Source organism: Epargyreus clarus, unplaced genomic scaffold (genome assembly GCF_041222505.1).
Source record: "Epargyreus clarus isolate Ecla_fem2 unplaced genomic scaffold, WU_Ecla_fem_2.2 ptg000005l, whole genome shotgun sequence".
Classification (NCBI taxonomy): domain Eukaryota; kingdom Metazoa; phylum Arthropoda; class Insecta; order Lepidoptera; family Hesperiidae; genus Epargyreus; species Epargyreus clarus.
In genome coordinates, this window is record NW_027332213.1 from 802,608 (window position 1) to 824,873 (window position 22,266).

Here is a 22,266-nt window from a genome sequence, read left to right on the forward strand (position 1 = left end):
TTGAATACTATGTGGGAACATGGCATATTTGTATAAGGAACATAATTTCGACCTGAAAACGGTTGCAGACGCCTTGCTTCTCCTGAGGAATAATAAAACTTACTTTTGCTAAATCAAAATTCGACCTCGACCAAATATGCAAGTAAATTGCAAAAACCTAGAGTTGCTTTCCTGAGATTGGAACCACGGACCCCTCGATTGCCAATGGCAACCACTATAGTACTATTATTGCTACTGCTCTTTTACTTTAAAAAAGGTAGCACCGTGCTACTCAAACCATAACCATAGATTACTTTAATCAAAGCGCTTCCTTCCTACAAGTAAATCATATGCAGCGATTAAAATTTCCCGTCGCGCCACACTTCACTTCCGAGATGTATCAAAACAACGTAAAAAGCGAATTAGCTGCGCGTACGCACGCCACTGACCACTCCGTACCGCACGGCCCCGCGCACCGGTCGTAACGCGAGTGGTACTTTTTTAGTCTGTGGTTTGGATTTTTATTTTTATTTTTTTATCTGTGACTGTGCTTGTTGACGGTAAAATGCTGCGGTTTGTAGTGAGTATTGCGCGTGTAGTTAATAGAAATATTTTTTTAATTTGGACTCTAATGAAGATTAAAATGTAGCGTCCTTTAAAATTTGCATATTTTAATTAACTTATAAAAAAAGGATGTTATTGTGTGTGTTTTTAAGTTTATAAATTTTATAAATTTTCATTATGACAATAAAAAATGCAATTACTCTCCAACTGCTGGTTATATGACAACCTTCAGATTTATAAAGCTTGAATCCATAATGTAGCCTGTTACCTAAATATGAGACGGTTGACATCTCCTAATTGAAGTAGGTAGCTGTAATACTTAAAGTAGAAAAAACAAGAACGAATATAAAATACATTAGTCGTCACGATTTTCAGCCATTTTAAATTCTACTAAAGGTCCTTGTAAATACATGTACATTTAATTTATTTTTCCAATCTTAATCTCAACTTAATTACAATTAAATCTTAACAAAAACGCATTCATACCCTACATTACCATACAATTTACTTAATATTATAGAAGAGTATTCAACTTATAGTAGATCTAATATTTTAAATATATTATCGAACTATATTACCAGAAACCATGACCTGTCATACTCATTGCACAATTTCAAAGCAGCAAGGGGCGTCAGGTAAATGTCAGTTTTGAACTTTTTGTACAACTTACCTTGAACCTGAGTCTACAATAGAACAACAATGCTAGTAAAGTGACACAAACATTAGATAGGCACAATTTGCTTGTAAATGTTATTGAGGTGAATTAATTAAATAATTAATTCCAAATAACATGGAAAATAATTGAATCTTATGTAGAAACGGATGGTATGAAATAGTCTCATTTCCGCCTTTGAAAATAATAAAAAAGCAAGCAGCGATACTTAATGAATAGGTATTAAAAGTAATAAGATTTAGTTTAAATTTTATTCAATTCGTCACCTTAATAATGATTAATTATCCATTTCTTTTAAAACGGAAAACATACTCGTAGCTTAAAATAATTATTTTTAATTATATTATATTGCGACACTCTTTCTATCTTAAAGAAAATAATTCAAATAAGCGCCTAAATAGGTACCTTATATGAACTATTCTAATGAGACTGAACACAGTAGCATTACCATGAGTTGGCATAGAAACGCCACTATAGAAATGGTAAATAGAAAACTATTGTCATTTTGCTAGTGAATAACATAACTACTATCGTTACGGTATTTCTTGACAACGTCTGTCAAATTAATGACTCATGGGACCGAATTTGTATGGCAATAGATCATAATGACATTCGCTAGCGATTTGATTTCGATAGGTTTTTTAACGTATCGAGTTACGTCACTACGGATTTTAGTTCTACGAGTAACCACCAGAGGCGCTGTACAATTTTTCATACATTTATTTTACGCAGACGCTAGCGAGTAATACTTTTGTAAACTCATGGTAGTCTACTGAAACAATAAACTATCAGTACTTCTACTCTATCAACATAAATGCGTCGATTCAAGTTCGTGGCCAATAAGACGTAGCCAAAACAAAAATATACGTAGATACTGATTTAAAACCTTACTTTATTAAAACTAGAACATCCCAATCACGTAACAGAACAAGTGAAAACAGGTAAAACAAGTGAAAATGAATTAGCATTAGATACCCACCAACAAAGAAACTTGTATGTACTTATGTATGAACTTATGTAACTGCGATTGATTAGTAGTCATTATAGAAGACGTTTGCTTAAAATGTTAATTTTGGTACAATTTAGAGTGGCGAAAAGTGTGATATTTTTTACACCACCTTTTTGACATTTATGATCAAGCCTAAATAGGATTGAAATTTTACCTGAGGTCGGCCACTAATGCGCTGGTACCCCTATAGAAAAACTTGAAACTTTTCATATAGGAGTGTCCCTTTCTTAATAGTTTTCAAAGAATACCCATTGCAGAGACAAATGTAAATATAATATAACGTTTAAAAAGCAAGATAATGTGTGAATTAAGTAGTAGATTTTACCGGGATATAATTTAAGAGCAGATATATACGCGGGCTTCAATTTTTTTTTTTTATATTATGAAAGTAGCAGACGATGGGTGGAGGCATGCAGTCCACCTGATAGTAAGTGGCTACTGCCGCCCATGGACATCTGTAATTAACCCCAGATAGGATTAGATATTCCTACCTGAGGTCGGCCACAGATGCGCCGCTACCCCTGAGGACTAAGCTGGAACGCCTCGGAAAAGTCTATCTCTCTTACCACACCCTTCAGACCAGAACACAGTAGCGCCTAACACTGCTGTTATTAGGTAGAAATAGGTGTGGCCGTGGTGCCGCCGGAGTCGAACCACAAAGGGTTCTACCACCTTCAATTAAAACAATCAGTTAATCATCATCTTGTAATCTGTTAATTATCTCATCTGTATCAAGTTTCTAATTGCAGCTCGACGTAGTATTACATAAATGATTATTTAATCATTAATTAACATTTTTAAGTGTGTTTGAATGCGCGCACATGAATTAAAGTTGGTAGAACGTTTTGGTTTTACTGTGATGATTTTTATATTACAGTAGCAGTCGTGCTGTCATAACATAACGAAAGAGAAAAAGATACAGTAACACATCTTTATGACGAGCAACACATTGTAATCAGTTTTAGGGGTAGGTTATTTAATTTGGACATATTTTTGTTACTTAAAATGGAAGGGTTTAGTACTACCTAATTTTATTTTTAGTATTCGTCGTAATAGTGACCGTAGTAATGTGCATTATGTGAAAATCTCAAGTGTCTATCTATTACGGCTCCAGAGATGGAAACTTTCATTGACGAACACACTCAAATTTTCGATATACGTCTATATTCAGACAAACAAACACACATACATACATTTGAGGCATAGTAATAGGGTCTCGTTTTTATCCTTTATGTCAAAAAAGATCAACCTCATTTTACTATTACTCTGATAAAGCTCTAAAATACCGTAGCTGACATGTAAACATAAATAATTACATCAAAACATCTAAACCAATGACTCAAATAATTGGATAATTGGCTAATATAATTACACACACGAATACCGTATTTGTTCTATTACAAAAGAGGTATAGAGTACCACTCGAATGTAGAGCCACCAAAACTCGTTAATGGTTATGCAAGTGTGATTGACCGCCTTTTTCGTATCATTAGCTCGAAGACGAGTCATGTATGCGTGGCTTGGACTAAATTGCTTGCTGTAATTTATACGAAAATATATTCGTATTAAGTTCCAATAATTTTATGTATACGTAACAATACGCGATGACGTAACAAGCGCCAAAAATCGGAAATTAGATCGTTGTGAAATGCATGACATTTTTATATTTGTATTGTATTTTTACGAGTATTCTGATTCCAAGTAAAAATTGGTCTAATATTTATTATGAATATTATGATTAATACAAATAAATAACATTGAGATAGTTAATCTGTTTATGACTTACGGTAGCTGATCTCTACTAACTGTCCCAGTAATAATCAACAATTTTACCATAGTTAACCATTATCTTAATAATGAATCATGTAATTAATCTTATAATTTTAACATTTATAACTGAAAGACAACCATGCCCAGCAGTGAGTTGATGGCTGGCCGATGAAAGAATATTGTTCATTAAGCAATTATTATAACCATTCAAATACATAAATGTTTTTAGACATGTTTTAGACACCTCCTTCAATAGAAATATCGTACACAGGTAGATAAAATAACAAATTATATTTTTATTCAGATCCTCGTGCTCACACTAGTGGCGATCACATCAGCACAAGACAGAAAACAAAGATCGTTCAACCGTTACGAATACTCCGCAGCTTCAGAATCGCAAATAAAGAACGCAATAGAGAACAACTATGACGACACGGGCCCTGGAGCGAAAGGTCCAGAACAAGCCTTCAAGACTTTCAACACACTTGAAGACGCGCTAATAAACTACCTCGATGACCCAGACACGAAGTTACCAGAACACGAAAGAGCGAAGGCGATCCAAAGGCTAGTAAGACCAGAGCACTTCAACCTAGAACCGATAAACTACGTTCCAAAAGTCAACAAATGGAAACCAATCCAAGCTGAACCCATAAGCATCCTAAACAAATTCGGCTTGAACAACAGGGAGCTGTACAACCAATACCTTCCTTATCGCACAGACTTGGACTACAGAGCGATTGACGAGAAGAATTTGGCGCAGTACCAAAGTGTAGGTCAGAACTACCCGAGGCCATCTGGCGAGGCGTACAAGTTGCAGACGATCCAGGCGGTGAAGAGCAATCCAGTGAGCTTGGCGCACTACACGCGGGCGCAAGACGAGGGCGACAGCGAGTTCAATCCGAACCCACAGTACAGCTTCTCCTATGGTGTCCATGTGAGTAGAACTTTCGATATATTATAGGTAATAAACTTATCAAATCTTAAAGGTTATTAATATCATTAAGCCGTCCATCATCTGATTGCAATAGCTAAATACCGTCCCCAAAACGCTCCTAGCCATACGAATGATTATAATATGTAAGGGGTCTTTACGATACGCAGTTTTTAATTTGTTTATTGCCGATATTTCAACCCAATTGCCTTATAAGTTATAACAATAGTCTAGAAGGTGTGAGAAGGCAGAGGGCCCATGAGAATTTAATACATTTAATTAGCTTCCAAATGTCAAATATGTAGCAACGCTCTTTGCTAATGAGGTATTCTATCCTGATGCAAACATGCAAATATTACAATGTTACTTAAAATCTTGAGAAAAATAAAGCAATACTCATCCTTGATTATACATTCTATTGGTCTTAACACAAACGATATGATCTAACACGTAACATTGAAGTCAGGCAATGTATTGTTGTGGAAACAATGCAAAACAATGACTTGTAAACAATTTAATGTATCTATTAAGATCGCCAGTTAAGAAAATATAACAATCGCGATATTGTGGCGAAAGTTAGTATGTAATTGAAGTCCGATTTAATAATGGTTACTTTTAAATATAGCTTGCACATTGGGAAATTATGTAGCATTTCCTTATTTAAGTTAATTAGTATCTTAAAAAGTTCTAAAAGCTATCTGCCATAACCAGCCCGGCCAACTATGATCTATTCTTTCTCATCCTGAGAAGAGATCCGTACCAAGCAATGAGACAATAATGGATTGGCGACGACTTATGTCCTAAGTAGGTTGTGATAAAGCGTGAAACATACATAACATTTTAAAAATCTTAGAAAACAATCATGTTGCCCTCCTGTTGATGAATGGCAATTTCGGTGTGAGATAAAATTGGTGTGTCTGTATGCGCTGCTAGTCTAATATGGAACGTTCCTCTCTCTTACTCCTATCACCCTTAAAATTAAAACACGATAAATATTCACGGAAAGCAATAGGTAAGGCGGTAGTGCCTCTAAACTTCAACCACGGCTCTACCATATTTGATTGTTTTATGAGTAAAACGTAAAACAAAAAAAAAGCATTCGATATTTACAGATCAGTAATATTCAGACTACAAACAATATCAATTGTCAAAACTGAATAATATGATAGGTACAAAACAATATTTTATATCGCTTACTGGATTACATTTCCTGATTGATATATCACAACAGATCATTACATTGCAAAAAATTACATAATCCTACACCATATGATTAGGTGTCACTTAATCAATATTCTGGCAAAATCAACCTTGATTGCCGACAGGTTCCGGGTTCCCTGCCCGGCTAGAGACTATTGTGGTACCTAGAAACTAAGGCTTTGTTATCGAAAACAATGACAGGACTGACAGGTATCAATTATTTATATGTATAATAATGACTAGCTTTTACCCGTTATAGTGGGTGTGCCCAATCAACCTTGACTTATTTAAATTTACTAAATATTATACAGCTTATAAATATATTGTTCAAGGATAGTATATTTTTTGCTAGAAAATTTGAATCAGATCAATAATGCCAGACCTATATACAAATTCTTCGTTCATACTTATATTTTAGATAGAAAATAGACTAATTTATTTAGTTCAAATTGCATCCATAAGTCTTATCGCATGACACCAACCGCCTATTTTCTCACGCATATGGTATTGGCATTTTCCTATCACGCGAGTTTCCGTACAGACGCATGCAACCTATGGTTTCATACGCACACGGATCTTGGGAAGACTGTAGCGAGTTCATTTGTGTGGCTGAGACACGCGTGCAGGCGAGAACACATGTGACAGGAAAAGCTTTACTCTTTGCTTTCACTGGATCGGTAAAATACCACGTTATTTATGGTGTGGTAAGTGAGGTATATTAATACAATGCAATTATAATAATTCACGTAAGACTTATGTCTTCCTTGAAGTCAATTATAGATTATACTTGGGCAGTAGTAACCACTTAACATAAAATGATCAATACAGCCCATCTGGTTAATTCTTTATTACATTTAAATTACTCAGATAAATTATTTTTTGCCCTCGAGTATTACGTTGGAACGTTAATAAAATGAATATTAATAGATAAATAAATATAAATAATAATAATATTAAAGGACTCACACAAGTCTACTTGAGTCTTAAGGCACCGTTATAATATTAAGTATCACAATAAAACACAAGAAAATTAATTAACGCCGAAAGGGTAATGTGCCCGGTAAATGTCACGAGTCATTTTAAAGGTTCTTGACGCATCATATGCGTAAAATCTTGCAATGTTTAAAGTTTTTTCCATAATAAAACTAAAGTCATGGCCTATAAACATTTGTAATCATAATTACGCTTTTTGATATTCACCTGGCCATCGAACCATGACCTCTATGTGTCATCGTCGTTAAATAAAATTATATTGTGAATTATTTTAAAAGTTTATTCGTACATACTACTTTAATGTGATGTTAAATTAAAATCTATAAAATTATAAAAGAGAAAATAATAATAGCAATAAATAATAAATAATAATGATAAAAAATATGCAGTAAATGGATACACAAATAAAAACAAACTACTATAGAAGTGGCAAGTCGTCAGTTTAAATAAAAGAACTAGGAGCGCCCGCGGCTTTGCTCGCGTGTTAAAAATATTTACCTTCATTGTAATGACAGTGGCGCCATGTATAGAATATTGATCTTACCAACTCAGAAACCTTCGTGGGCTCATGCGAAACAACTTTGCTAGATCATCACATGATAAAATGCATAGTTTACGAATCTATAAAGGATATAATTTTTAAATATATAGTATAGAAAAGACAAAACTGCCATATTGGATGTAATCTTTAAAAGTATTGAACCAATTCTAATCATTCCTTCGCTATTAGAAAGTTAGCTTGATTATTCTAAAGGTCATATAATGTACTTGAAAACGTGATTTTTTGAAATTCAAATCGAACACGCAAATAATTCATGAGGATTCGATAAAAGTAGTTGTTCAAGTTGGTAGGAAAATTCTAAAAATCAATTATTCAATTAATATGCACAAATAAAACATTAAAATAATCATTAATTACGCTAAAATAAATTAAACCATATACTAATAAAAAACAAAAATATAAAAACAAAAACACTACCTAATACTTCGCTAATCACAACCACTTTCGCAACACACACATTATCTCGCAATCCTATAAATTAATAATTTGTTATGTAAATGTATAAATGTGGAAATTTTAAGTGTATTTTATAAATTAATGTTACATTAATATCATAATTATACGCTTATATCATCAATTTGATCCACGTACTTACTGGTTTTATAAGTGTATGAGGTCTTGAATTCGTACAGGACGCAAACGATGCCTGAAAATTTATATCTTAGGTCAGTTATTTCAACATAAAGTTGAAATCTACATAAGTATTCATTTGATTGTACACTCGGGCAGATTAATACAAAAACTATTATTAAGAGACAAAAACACGTTATTTAATTATCTGTAGTCCTTTGACATTAAGTTTTTTTGTGGGTCAGATTCCTTGTAGGTACTTTGTAACAATTGTTGGATATAGTCGGATTTTTTCAAAATGACGTCAGATTTCAAAGCGGTGGTCTTTGATTTTATTGCCTGTTTCAAATTACTAGTATTTTCCCGTTTATTTTTCGTGCAAAAATATCTTAAAACACCATCGTCAGTATTAATAAAATCGTAACGCAACAGACAGAACGTCGTCGGTAAAGGTCATATGCAAATTTCAAAAATGATTAGAATAAACGTGGTTCCGATACGGATTGCTCATTGCCACACATACGCTAATTACACATTATTAATTAATACTATCCATTTTTTTTGCCTACCACGTCTAATGTATTCCTGCTAACAAATAGCGCAGATGTGATCTGGTTTGAAAGTCTCTTGTGATAAAATAACATATGTATGTGTCGGCGTGTCAATCGTATGCCACTACTACGCACGGGTATCATCTCAGAATAGGACATAATCCAAAGTGCATATGTTCACGGATAAAGCAGGTGATAAAAATCATCATCAACAACCCATTACTGTCTCACTGCTGGGCACGGGTCTCCTCTCTTAATGTGAAGGATTAGGCCATAGTCCACCGCGCTGGCCAAGTGCGTATTGGTAGACTTCACAGACCGTTGAGATTTTTTTATATATCTCTCAGGTACGCAGGTTTCCTCTCGATGCTTTCCTTCACCGTTTAGCAAGTGATAATTAATTTCTAATACGCACATAACTTTGAAAAATCAGAGGTGCGTGCCTGGGATTTGAACCTCGGACCCCTCGATCGAGAGGCCGAGTATCTTAACCACCAGGATATCACTGCTTTGATACAAATAGGAGTCCTATAATAATAAGAGGCAGTCGAAACTTTTTTCTTCGGTGTATCCACGCATAAGTGTCCGAGCTTAGGTAAGACTCCAATCCTATTTGGGATTGATTAAACGTGTCCTTGGGCAACAATTACCAAGTATCATTAGGGGACTGCATGTTATTTTCCACTCGAAATTTATAAAAGACTGGTCTCATATCGGAAAACATAAATTAGTTGCAACTGCACTAACTGCAGTCATATTTAAAATTAAACACAACCAGTAGAGCGCGAAGTACCCGCTTTCTACAACTTTGCAAACGACGGACGTGGTCCTTGAGTCGTGCGTTACGATTTTCACTGCATGTACTTAGAAATAATTTATGAAGTGGAGCAAAAACGATTTATAGTTTCTCCACAATACCCTCGTGATCCCTCAAACACAGGTACATCTTACAAATATAGGCAGTTCTCTTTTTTATACGGCCTCAGCTTAAGGAAAACCTAAAAATTAACATGAATAATTTAATTCCAAAAGAGACAACTCTTTTATCTATTGACATTAAATTTTTGTATAAATATTTAAGTTACTTCAAATTTATTGCTAAAATCTTTAATATTTTATATTTTTTATATTATTTGGCAACAAAGCAAATAAATGTCAAAATACTAAAGCAAAGAAAAATAATTTCGAACCTACAAGACATAAGAGAAATGACATTTTATAATTTTTATGGTCACGATATTTATTATCGATTTTAAAACGATTTATTTTGGATATGTACATGAGTTCCTTAAATAAGAGAAAAAACAAGAATACTTAGATAAGACGTTATAACTTCGTAATAAGTTGGAAAGTTTACAGTTGAATCTACTGTAATCACGAATCAATTCATGATTCTAGCGGCTCATGCACAGGAATAACAAGTATTCGTATATAATTTGTTTATTTGTCCACTCGTCCACAATAATCACGTTGCTCCGTCACTTTCTCGCCGTGACGCACTTTGACACACTTTGTCACTTTCTCTCGATACTGCAAATCTGACCACTGCTACTACCTACACATATTTTTAAGGATTAATAGAATAAAATGAGATATAACAATCTGCTTTTACCCAAATATTTTTGACTTTAACTGTTCCTAAAGAAAGTCCTTCATAAAGAATAGGCTCTATCTAAAGCCTGATGCATTGCCACTCATGAGGACTACGATTTTCGCCGACATATACGTCTTTCAGCAAAAAGCAGAACAGCTTCACGCTAGAAATAAATCTGGTGGTGAAACCTCCTCAATCGAACTCTACTAGCTCTACTAAGCTCTAAGTTATCCATCTCATGTGGTCATTAAATAAACATTTAAGTGTTGTCATTTCTATAATTTCGCAGTTTTAAGGACTATGAGTTGTATTGGACCTCAATAGAAGAGTATCCACTCTTCTATTGAGATCTAAGATTGTATACAGTCATCCGACTGTATACAATCTTTGTAGTAAGAAGTTTTACTAATTATATCTTGTTTGTTCTTTATTGTAATTGGATTTTAAAGTAGTCTAAAAATACGAGAAATATTTACCAAAGCCTTGAAATTGATCTGTCACTGATCAGATGCTTTTTGGCACTTATTACGAAACACACCCAACTTAGTTTTAAAAGGTCCGCAAGGAATTTATATTTTAATTACATTACATAGCAATTACGAGAGAAGGTCGAAAGAGACAAAAGATGTATTAAAAATAAATGAATAATACATGATTGATATAACTGTGTTTGCCTGTAGTACAAGTAGTAATAGCTTAGTGGTTGAAACTCAACCTTTCAATCAGGGGATCCAAGGTTCAAACCCCAGGCATATGATTTTTCAAAGTTAAATGTGTATTATAAATCAATTATCACTTGCTTAATCCGTGAACGAAAACATCGAGAGGGTTTCTTCTCAGTATTTTCTTTCTCGACTTCCTTCTTATTCTTCTTCCTCTCCACGCCTGAGAGGCCTATAAAATGCTAAATTGTGCCAGAGTATAGACTGTGACTAAACTGATACCAGTTAGCATTTGACCAGCACGGTGAACTATCTACGCTTAAACTCCTCTCGTTTCAGAGGCCCGAGCCCAGTAAGACAGTAATGGGTTGACGACGACTAAAGTTATAACAGTTTGTAATCTGATAATTATATCATAGGTATTGCGAGAAATGCTCTTACACTGACCGAGGAATCGCATTTCTAAATTTTGGATACCTGATACAGCTAGTAAGGTAGGATTGTTTCAACACTATATGACGGTTGTAGTGGCTCCTACAATGCAATAGTGGTTGCACTGGTATATCCTGTGGAGTCTATTCTGTACATCCGTCTTGAACCAATTCGTACAACTACAATGACAAACCTTTTCCACAAATTAATTTATCAAATATAACTTGGCACATTATGTAAATTGGCAAAATACAGTTTTGCTAGCAAATCGCATTTATTCTGCGTTTAATCTGTTCTAAACTGAGATTTGTAAGTTCTCTGTAAGTAAGAAGTACGAAATTTCCGGCAATACAGACAAAACTATACTCGTAGGTGTGCGTACAAAGTAAGCCTTATGACTTATGAGTGATACTGGATTAAAGGGTCTCAATGTGATAAAGGACAAATATTAACATAAGGGATAAACTTAGCCCTTAAGCCCGACACAGGTATCATGGAATTCACTTAGAATTCTAGATATATTAAGAGTGGAAAGTAACCGCTAAATCAAAAGCATGCTGGTTTACTACTTTCGGATATGCTTCACTGACAACTTACTCAGTAACATATCACCACACTTCAAAAAGAATTAGTAAGATGTGTTTTTGATGAAATCGGACATCGATCTCAAGTATTGTCAAAAATTGTAAAACCTACTGGAAGCCTCAAGGTTTGATGATTGTTGACGGTTATTTCAGGTCCTGTTGACCATTAGCGCACCCTCCAAAATATGAATACGCTTCATGCTCAAGTAATGAGGTGTTGGGTTCGAAATCAAAGATGTTTATTGGATGCCGACTACATTAAGACCACTCATATCTAAAACTATCTAACTATCCACCACAGTAAAACCATCCAACTATTACACCAATGTTTCCTATAGTTTTTAATATTTTTTTTGGTATCTTTTTCAAGTTTCAAAATAATTCTGAATAAAAACTTTTTGTTAAGGCGCTGGTAGCCAAAATAATCGCATAAAATCTCGTAAAAAAATATTTTTGTTATCATTTTAGACAAGGCAATAGATTAGTGGTTACTACAATCAAAGCCACGAAGAGCTCTACCACATTTACAAATAAGCCCGTAACACAGTTGCTACCGACGGTATTGCTAAAATCAACCGCATGACATATTAACTCAGTTTTCCGGTTACGTATACGACAACTAGATATTATTACAACAGGTACATGAAAACTTATACTGTACAAAATGCTTTTTACGAATATGAAATAGATATGAGCGTAATATGAGACGAGTTGTAATTAATTAACTTCTGTATTGCGGTCCATTGATTTGTGTAGCCAGCTCGAGATAAAGCTAAATCTTGGTTTTTAATAAAATGCTTCATATAGTATTGAAGGTGGAAGAACCCTCAATGGTTCGTATCCAGCGGCATCACCGCCACACCTATTCACAGTGTTAAACGCAGCTGTATTCTGGATTGAAGGGTGTAGTAAGGAAGACTTACTTATCAGAGGCTTTCCAACTTAGCCCTGAAAGATAGCAATGCATCTGTAACTAATCTCAGAGAGGAAACTAATCTAATCTGGGGGGGATGTCCATGGGTGGATTTAGCACTTACTATCAGGTAGACTGAATACACATTCGCTACTTCAATATTTAAAAAAAAATACAATTTCTAATAAGCAAGAATTGTCAAATCTTGGATAGACAAAACATTGGATGTATTGTTTATTAGTAATAGGCGTATAACAATATTGCTAAAGGCGTAACTAGATTGCCAAACATAACTTGAAATTCAAGCCACGTGGTATATATCGGAAGTTGAATTACCAATAAAGGATGCATGCGATGCAGTCATTATGTATTTAGATCAAATCAATAAAGGCACGCATGTAAAGAATACAAATTTTGTACATATATAGTCTTAATGACGGATTTACCAATAGACTGAGTAGATTGGAGATTAGAATGGCAGGACGTAAGGGCGGAAAATTTATCTTGGATGACGTAGTTAGCCAACAAAAAAATATCTCATCTAAGGAATTAGAATATAAATATATTGACGACCTTTTTTCGCTGATTGTATGGGGCGGCAACAAATCGTGATTTAATCAATCACGACCTTAATAGTCCCACAGTATCTGCAGCTATTCAGAAGTATCCTTCTGGCGACAAATGTGTAAATCTGCCACTGAATAGCCTCACTTTAAAATTTGGCGTCGTGGATGCCATAGCACACAAATAATACACAAAAACCCGGACCAAGAAACGTAAAGTACCTCTGTAAATAAATAAGTGAATGAAATATTCCAACCATTTGAAGGTCGTATAAAAAGTTTGTGCGAGTTTCAACCAAGGAAATAAATCGCCACACCTATTTCTGATACATTATGACGCTGATTTAAGATGTTTTTTGCACCTAATTTAAATAAAGTACAATGACCGTTGTTATTATTAAAACCTAGATAGGTAATAAGTAAATGAACGCGTTTTCTCCAAGTTGGACGCCATTTTTTTTAGAAGTAGATACTATAACTTGACAATTATTTTTATCAAAGATTTCATTAACTTTCAAGCTTTTTTATAACTACGGAGAATATATACGATGACAATAAGGCAATATCTTAGTCCTCGGGAGTGGCATACACATCTGTGATCGGCCTTACATAGAATCCCAGGGGCCTACCACCTTCTTTTAAAAACCATCATAGTTCAGGAAAGTTTTACTTCCTCCTTAAAACAGTAAAATATTCCGTCATACACAGTTGAACAAACTTAAACCCTCATTAATTTTTCGCTTATCCATTGTATAAAACCAACTGAAATTGTCATATTTTGCTTAAAAAGTTAAATTTCCTGCAAAAAAAGTAGAAGTATGATTAAAATAATATTGTGTTAAGAGATGGTAGTAACCCCCCGGTTCTAAACGAAATTGATTACAGATATTCATAGCAGTGACTTCTTGCCATCAGGTGGACTACATGCTCATCTACACTAACATTATAAAGAGGAAAACTTTGTTTGTTTGTTTGGTTGTAATGAATAGGCTCAAAAACTTCTGGACCGATTTTAAAAATTATTTCACCACTCGAAAGCTACATTATCCACGAGTAACATAGGCTATGTTTTATATGAATTATATTTGATAAATAGATTTTGAGGCGGTACAAAATTTGCCGGGTCAGTTAGTTTACTATAAAACTCAAAATAACCTTTATTTTTATTGTCAAATATTCGATAATTGTTAAAATATTAAGAGCTAAAATAATCAAAAGAAATATAAACAGATACTAGCATAATATGATGTGATCCAAAAACTAAATACTATTTGATACTCTGGTAGCTGTATTCTGGATTGAAGGGTGTAGTGAGGAAGACTTACTTATCAGAGGCTTTCTAACTTAGCCCTCAAAGATATCATCAACGCATCTATAACTAATCTCAGATAGGAAAGTAATCTAATCTGGGGGGATGTCCATGGGTGGATTTAGCACTTACCTATTATCAGGTAGACTTAATACACATTCGCTACTTCAATATTTAAAAAAATACAATTATTGCGTATCAAAGATCTGAATTTGACAATTTCAAATAAGCAAGAATTGTCAAATCTTGGATAGACAAAACATTGGATGTATTGTTTATTAGTAACGGGCGTATAACAATATTGCTAAAGGCGTAACTAGATTGCTAAACATAACTTGAAATAACGCAAACCACATGATATATATCTGAAGTTGAAATACCAATAAAGGATGCATGCGATGCAGTCATTATGTATTTAGATCAAATCAATAAAGGCACGCATGTAAAGAATACAAATTTTGTACATATATAGTCTTAATAACGGATTTACCAATAGGCTGAGTAGATTGGAGATTAGAATGGCAGGACGTAAGGGCGGCAAATTTATCTTGGATAACGTTAGCCAACAAAAAAATATCTCATCTAAGGAATTAGAATATAAATATATTGACGACCTTTTTTCGCTGACTGTATGGGGCGGCAACAAATCGTGAATTTATCAATCATACCTGACCTTAATAGTCCCACAGTATCTGCAGCTATTCAGAAGTATCCTTCTGGCGACAAATGTGTAAATCTGCCACTGAATAGCATCACTTTAAAATTAAGCGTCGTGGATGCCATAGTACACAAAGAATACTCATAAACCCGGACCAAGAAGCATAAAGTGCCTCTGTAAATAAATAAGTGAATGAAATGTTCCAAACATTTGAAGGTCGTATAAAAAGTTTGTGCGAGTTTCAACCAAGGAAATAAATCGCCACACCTATTTCTGATACATTATGACGCTGATTTAAGATGTTTTTTGCACCTAATTTAAATAAAGTACAATGACCGTTGTTATTATTAAAACCTAGATAGGTAATAAGTAAATGAACGCGTTTTCTCCAAGTTGGACGCCATTTTTTTTAGAAGTAGATACTATAACTTGACAATTATTTTTATCAAAGATTTCATTAACTTTCAAGCTTTTTTATAACTACGGAGAATATATACGATGACAATAAGGCAATATCTTAGTCCTCGGGAGTGGCATACACATCTGTGATCGGCCTTACATAGAATCCCAGGGGCCTACCACCTTCTTTTAAAAACCATCATAGTTCAGGAAAGTTTTACTTCCTCCTTAAAACAGTAAAATATTCCGTCATACACAGTTGAACAAACTTAAACCCTCATTAATTTTTCGCTTATCCATTGTATAAAACCAACTGAAATTGTCATATTTTGCTTAAAAAGTTAAATTTCCTGCAAAAAAAGTAGAAGTATGATTAAAATAATATTGTGTTAAGAGATGGTAGTAACCCCCCGGTTCTAAACGAAATTGATTACAGATATTCATAGCAGTGACTTCTTGCCATCAGGTGGACTACATGCTCATCTACACTAACATTATAAAGAGGAAAACTTTGTTTGTTTGTTTGGTTGTAATGAATAGGCTCAAAAACTTCTGGACCGATTTTAAAAATTATTTCACCACTCGAAAGCTACATTATCCACGAGTAACATAGGCTATGTTTTATATGAATTATATTTGATAAATAGATTTTGAGGCGGTACAAAATTTGCCGGGTCAGTTAGTTTACTATAAAACTCAAAATAACCTTTATTTTTATTGTCAAATATTCGATAATTGTTAAAATATTAAGAGCTAAAATAATCAAAAGAAATATAAACAGATACTAGCATAACATGATGTGATCCAAAAACTAAATACTATTTGATACTCTGGTAGCTAAGTAGAATGCTGTAGAAATAATTGCATGCGTATAATTTATGGGTATGGCTTACGCAGTGAAATAGTACAGATGAATGTGCACTCAGATACGTTTATTAATTATGACTTTACTTAAATTTTTGTAAGGTTAGTGTTAAGGTTCGTCTTCATTTTTATAAATTTACTGATAAGCATTTTTTTAATAAAATTAGTATTTAGTTATCGTATTTGGTACGACAAAGCCAATTTATACGATGAAGTGACCTATCTCTATAAAAGGAAATAAGCCCAAATTGAGAGAACTCATCGAAATATTTCATTCGATGACACCATTTTGTAAATGCTAAATATTCTGCCTTCGGAGTGAAGTAATGCTGTATTTTAATTTAGAGCATATGAAGATGGTTTATCTTTTTGCAAGACATCTTAATCCTTAATAATAGTAACCTATCTTTAATAAGCTTTCAGATGGAGATAGTGACTCCATACGAAATTAGTAACACATAACATACACTCGTTTCCTACTATCATCGAACAAAATATAAAAAGTGGCATAAATGTCTAATGCAATGTAATATATTTATGTAATTGAGACATACAATTTAATGCCTCTATGGTAAATTAACCTGTGCACATTTCTCTTGGTTCTCGCGGCCTTGCGCTGAACTTGCGCTTGCGACATTGACTTGCGTAACACCATTCATACACGTAGGAATGTTACGTTTACATTCATCTTACACGATACATACTTAACCTTATCGTTATTGCAGAAATTATCTCATCTAATCTACTCCTACAATAGACATTTATCGAAGTTTATATTTCAGTGTATGTTCATATAATTGAATAATTTTATTTATAATTGATGAAAAAATTAAGCATTCGATTATATTTGTGTGAGAACCACGTGTTTATACTCATTTTTTATCGGTATGAGTACAAATTTTCTTGGTAAAATATTTTAAATCGTTTGAAAATCAAACAATAACTGCAATAGGTACTTAATTTTTTTACTATAAAGATAAGGCGTAGTGAACCTTTCAGAGTGAAAGAGTGTCCGCCGACTCTACTCACTTTTTACTTTACCGAGATACGAAATCTTGCACAGGCTTTGTACTGATCTGATTATTATATTTAAGTAGATGGTCTCTACCTTTTACATCAATATATACCATGTACTTCAATAATGCTATTCAGATTCTAACACACCCAGTTTGAACAAGATGACAGTCATCAAAATGTACTTAGGCAGAGTCTACTTACATGATAAAATTATTACCACTATAAAATTATATTGGTATAAAATACATATTTGAATTATGAAACTACTTAAGCTTTGGCATTTAATTAAAGGTAGTTTTAATGTACTTAATGCAAAAAACAAATAATGGATAGTTGTGTTTAAAGTATTTAGTACCTGTAGAAGTATATAGTATTCGACTGCGGAAATGTACCTCAACAAGATATGTTTTATTTATTTATTTTGCATTGTTAAACTTGTAATTAAAGGGCACAATGGACTAATAGATACAGTACTATATGAAACATATATGTTTGTGAATGCTCCTGACAGGTGCACGCAATGCGGTTAAAAAATGAAAAACAAATATACATACCTAATTTTTATGTTTATTTGTTGTTTTAATGACAAAAATACAGTACAGTAGTACAGATTTTAATTGATTATTGTCATACCATTTCATATAAATAAGCAGAGATTTTCCTTGAATTCGATCACTGTTCTGTAAAAATTCTGTGTCGGTGATTAAATTAGTATACTTAAAGCATACAATCTTAAAACATTGTTACAAGAACTTTACACCATAACTTTACACCAAAACTGGGATAGTGTATTCAATTGTTTGGTATTTAAGACTTTTTGAAATAGAGATATCGTTCACGAATATTTACATAGAGTTGTTACAATAGGTACCTATATAGAGCTAAATTTTACCAAGTCACTTGGTGTTTGAATTACCCACTATTTATAAGTCAAGGTCGACAGGAAACTATCTAAAATTGCAAAATTGTTGTAATCGCGAATAAAAATCGGAGTTCGTTGTCACGTTCGTATGAAATAACATTAAACAAGATCGGACAAGGAAACAAGTAACTTGCGAACAATTGATTAACTGTACAATAAAATAGACTCAATTTATTCTGAACAATGCTGAACAAATAAACGTAATTGAAGTGTTTATTGCCGTGTTATATGTTCGTATGTTTTTTACATATTACCCAAATAGAAAACTCATTACAAAAATTTTACGTACGAGAATGTCTGCTCTATATGCCTTTTATATTGGACGAGTGACGGGGGCTATGTCCCGAAATTTCCGGAGGTATTTACGTAGTATTATGCAATCAAATAACTACTTACAACTGATAAAAATTCAGATGGGTTTGTGCCTCTCTCAGCGACCCAAATTTTGCAGAAGCAATGTACCCTACATTGCTTCTGCAAAATTTGGGTCTGGGATTGTTACTGAAAAAAATTCCATGCAAAATTAAAACTGCCACCTTTGATTATAAATACGATACTGCCTTTGATTTGTAAAGTTTAACATCATATTTTTCTAAAACAGCAGAACTACCCCAGCCGAACAAACCTCAAACTTCCTACATAAAATTAACCAACCATAATTTATTTCCAGGACAAGCACACAGGCGACTCGAAGTCAGCCCACGAGACCAGGGACGGCGGCGTGGTGCGAGGGTTCTACTCCTTCATGGACGCGGACGGCAAGCAGCGCACCGTGCGGTACACAGCCGACGACAAGCAGGGCTTCAGAGCCACAGTGCAGAGGCACAGCACGCAGTAGAATACTATAGTTTAGGCTACAATTCATGCTTTAGAGCGCTTGTACATTTGCAACGTTTTTATCGGATGACGATCCGGTAATAAAGATATTCGCATTAACGCTATATTGCGCATAATTTAAGCGTTATAGGTGCTATAAAAACAAATCAAGATGAGGACGTTAACAACTGACCACAAAAAAAAATCTAGATTTAATATTCAGTCTGGCCGAGTATCAAATCCCGAGACCTCTGGAGTATCAGACCAGTATAACACACGAGTTAGCACTATGAGTATGTCACTGTATACTTGTAAATGTTATTTTAATCCATCTAGTTAGTGACTGTAAGCAATTAAACATGATAACGTTCTGATTTCCTGATAGTTTTAATACAATCATATCTGCACGAGTTGCCGAATTATCTGATTGTGGACTAACATTGTCATCGTGATTGTCAACACAGTTATTATTCTTCAAATAATAACGTACTGTAATATATCGAATTACCGGATAAATAGTTTAATGTATCGAGCCGGACCGTTTTCCTATAGTCTAAAAATACCGGAGGAATATCGGAAACGGTTCATCGTAACTTATACAACTACGGTGTTGAAATCAGTCAATTATTTAAAGTCAGATTTTCGTCCGATTTAAGTATAAACAAAATGAAAGTGTACAAGCGCTTTAATCAGGCAACTACTTTTGGAGATGGAATGTGGTTCTGAAACTTTTACTCTTTTACAGAATCATTCTTTAATCCACTTGTTACATAAGAGGTAACCATCTTAGTCCGCAAGAATGGCAACGTATCAGTAATCGATTTCTATATAAAATCGGTTATAGGTGTCAATGGGCAGCATTACTACTTACCATCAGGTGGACTGCATGCTCGTTCGCTACTTCATACTTATGAAGAAAACCTTCGCGAACCCTTCTAAATCGCCTATCTGGCGATTCTGGTCAAGCTATAAACATTTCTATACGACTATAAGATTCATTCGAAAAGTAATCGAATATATCAGCGCACAAACCTCGAATCACTAGCTAATCCATAGTATTTAAAGTGATTAAAAATGCAAAATTACCTCATATTAATGCCCGAAAAACGGAGATTTGCGTGCATTAGTGAAATGAAACATAAATAAGTATCAACAAAAATTTATACATTTTTAAAAATGTTGATGTTTATATTTTTTATTTCAATATATTTATCTTGTACGTCTGGTTGTAAAAATGTTCTACCTACACATTTTAGGGTCCTATTAATACTTCAACATACTTCCGTAGCTGCTTGCAAAAAAAATACTTGCCACTTCATAGAGCCATATTTTTCCTTCTTATTTTAATTTCAGGAATAAGTAAATGTCATTAATATTATTATTTTCGAATGCACATGTTTTTGATAAACGAGGTCAGATTAATGATCATTATCAAATACAATTGCGAAAAAATGCCTTCAATAGCCCCTAAAGAAGTTATCTAGATAAAATGCTGGATAAACCTTGGTACGATTTTATAAAACTGATAAAACCATTATTGTCTATTTTTAACTATGTTTAATTTTTAAAAGAACATTAGCCATTAAGATTGTAAATCTCGCTTAAAACTACTTTTAAATTTTAAAGCTTTATTAATAATTGAGATACAAGATTGTAAAAATATTTAGTTTACCAGCTACTTGTATACTAGTTAGCATTGAATTGCGAATTGCATCCAAATTTATTCTAGCTACAGATACTGAAAAGCATCTCTTCCCGATCTTGAGCGATTCTTGCCATGAGCTTCGAGTGAGCTTAATAATGGGCGTACCCATGAAATATAATGAAAATGAAACTACTTTATTGAGTTAAGAAATTTTGTACATGAGTACGAGTTGGTGTTGGAGCATTATTTTTCGACCTGAGGTCCATCTAACTATTCGGCGCCAATACACTGCATTGGCATTATGCACTTATAATGTAACTGCCTATATAGTCTTAAATATAAAATTCTCGTGTCACAATGTTAGTTACCGTACTCCTCCGAAACGGCTTTACCGATTTTCACCAAATTTTATATGCATAATCAGTAACTCTAAGAATCGGCTACTATCTATTTTTCATACCCCTAAGTGATAAGGGTTGTTCACCCTTAACATTTTATATGGGTCAGCTAGTTTATACAAAAACTAAACTTGTTTTAGCTCTAGTGGTCAATTTACAGATTTATCATATTTATAATTTGTATTAAAACATATTTTATTCAATGTTACATACCTATTTTGTAAGGAAACATAAGATATAATAAAAGAATGTGAATGATTTTTCTGTACATATTAAAACCTTGTATGGCTGTATTAAATTAAACATTTGTACTTATTCATAAAAAAATGCATTTTTATTTCCCACAATTCATATACATTATGTAGAAACAAAGAAATAACACATTTTATTACATAGGAATGCACATAATAGTTTTAAGTCGTATATACAAGTACGTCATAAATAACTAACATTTGCCTGACTGCCTAGAAAATGACTATATAATAAATATAAGCAACAAATTCATACTTTACTTGGACCGTTTAAGATTTGTGGTATTTTTTTTACAGTAAGCTCTCAACGATATCCTATTTTTTTATAATACAGTTGTAGTAAAATAACATGCAGTTCAACTGATGGTAAGTGGCTACTGCCGCCCATTCCGCCCATGCCGCACATCTGTAATCAATCCCAGATACAGTTAAACATA

The 22,266-nt window shown here is 33.6% G+C and overlaps 1 protein-coding gene across 1 annotated transcript; it reads left to right on the forward strand.

Annotated features, from left to right (window-relative positions):
- Positions 1-399: 399 nt before the first annotated feature.
- Positions 400-21,905, forward strand: LOC140757898 (uncharacterized). The gene is made up of 3 exons (XM_073093772.1): positions 400-559; positions 4,300-4,929; positions 19,390-21,905. The coding sequence occupies exons 1-3, from the start codon at positions 545-547 to the stop codon at positions 19,555-19,557; spliced, it is 813 nt and encodes a 270-aa protein (XP_072949873.1). The 5' UTR covers positions 400-544; the 3' UTR covers positions 19,558-21,905.
- The last annotated feature ends 361 nt before the right edge of the window (positions 21,906-22,266 follow it).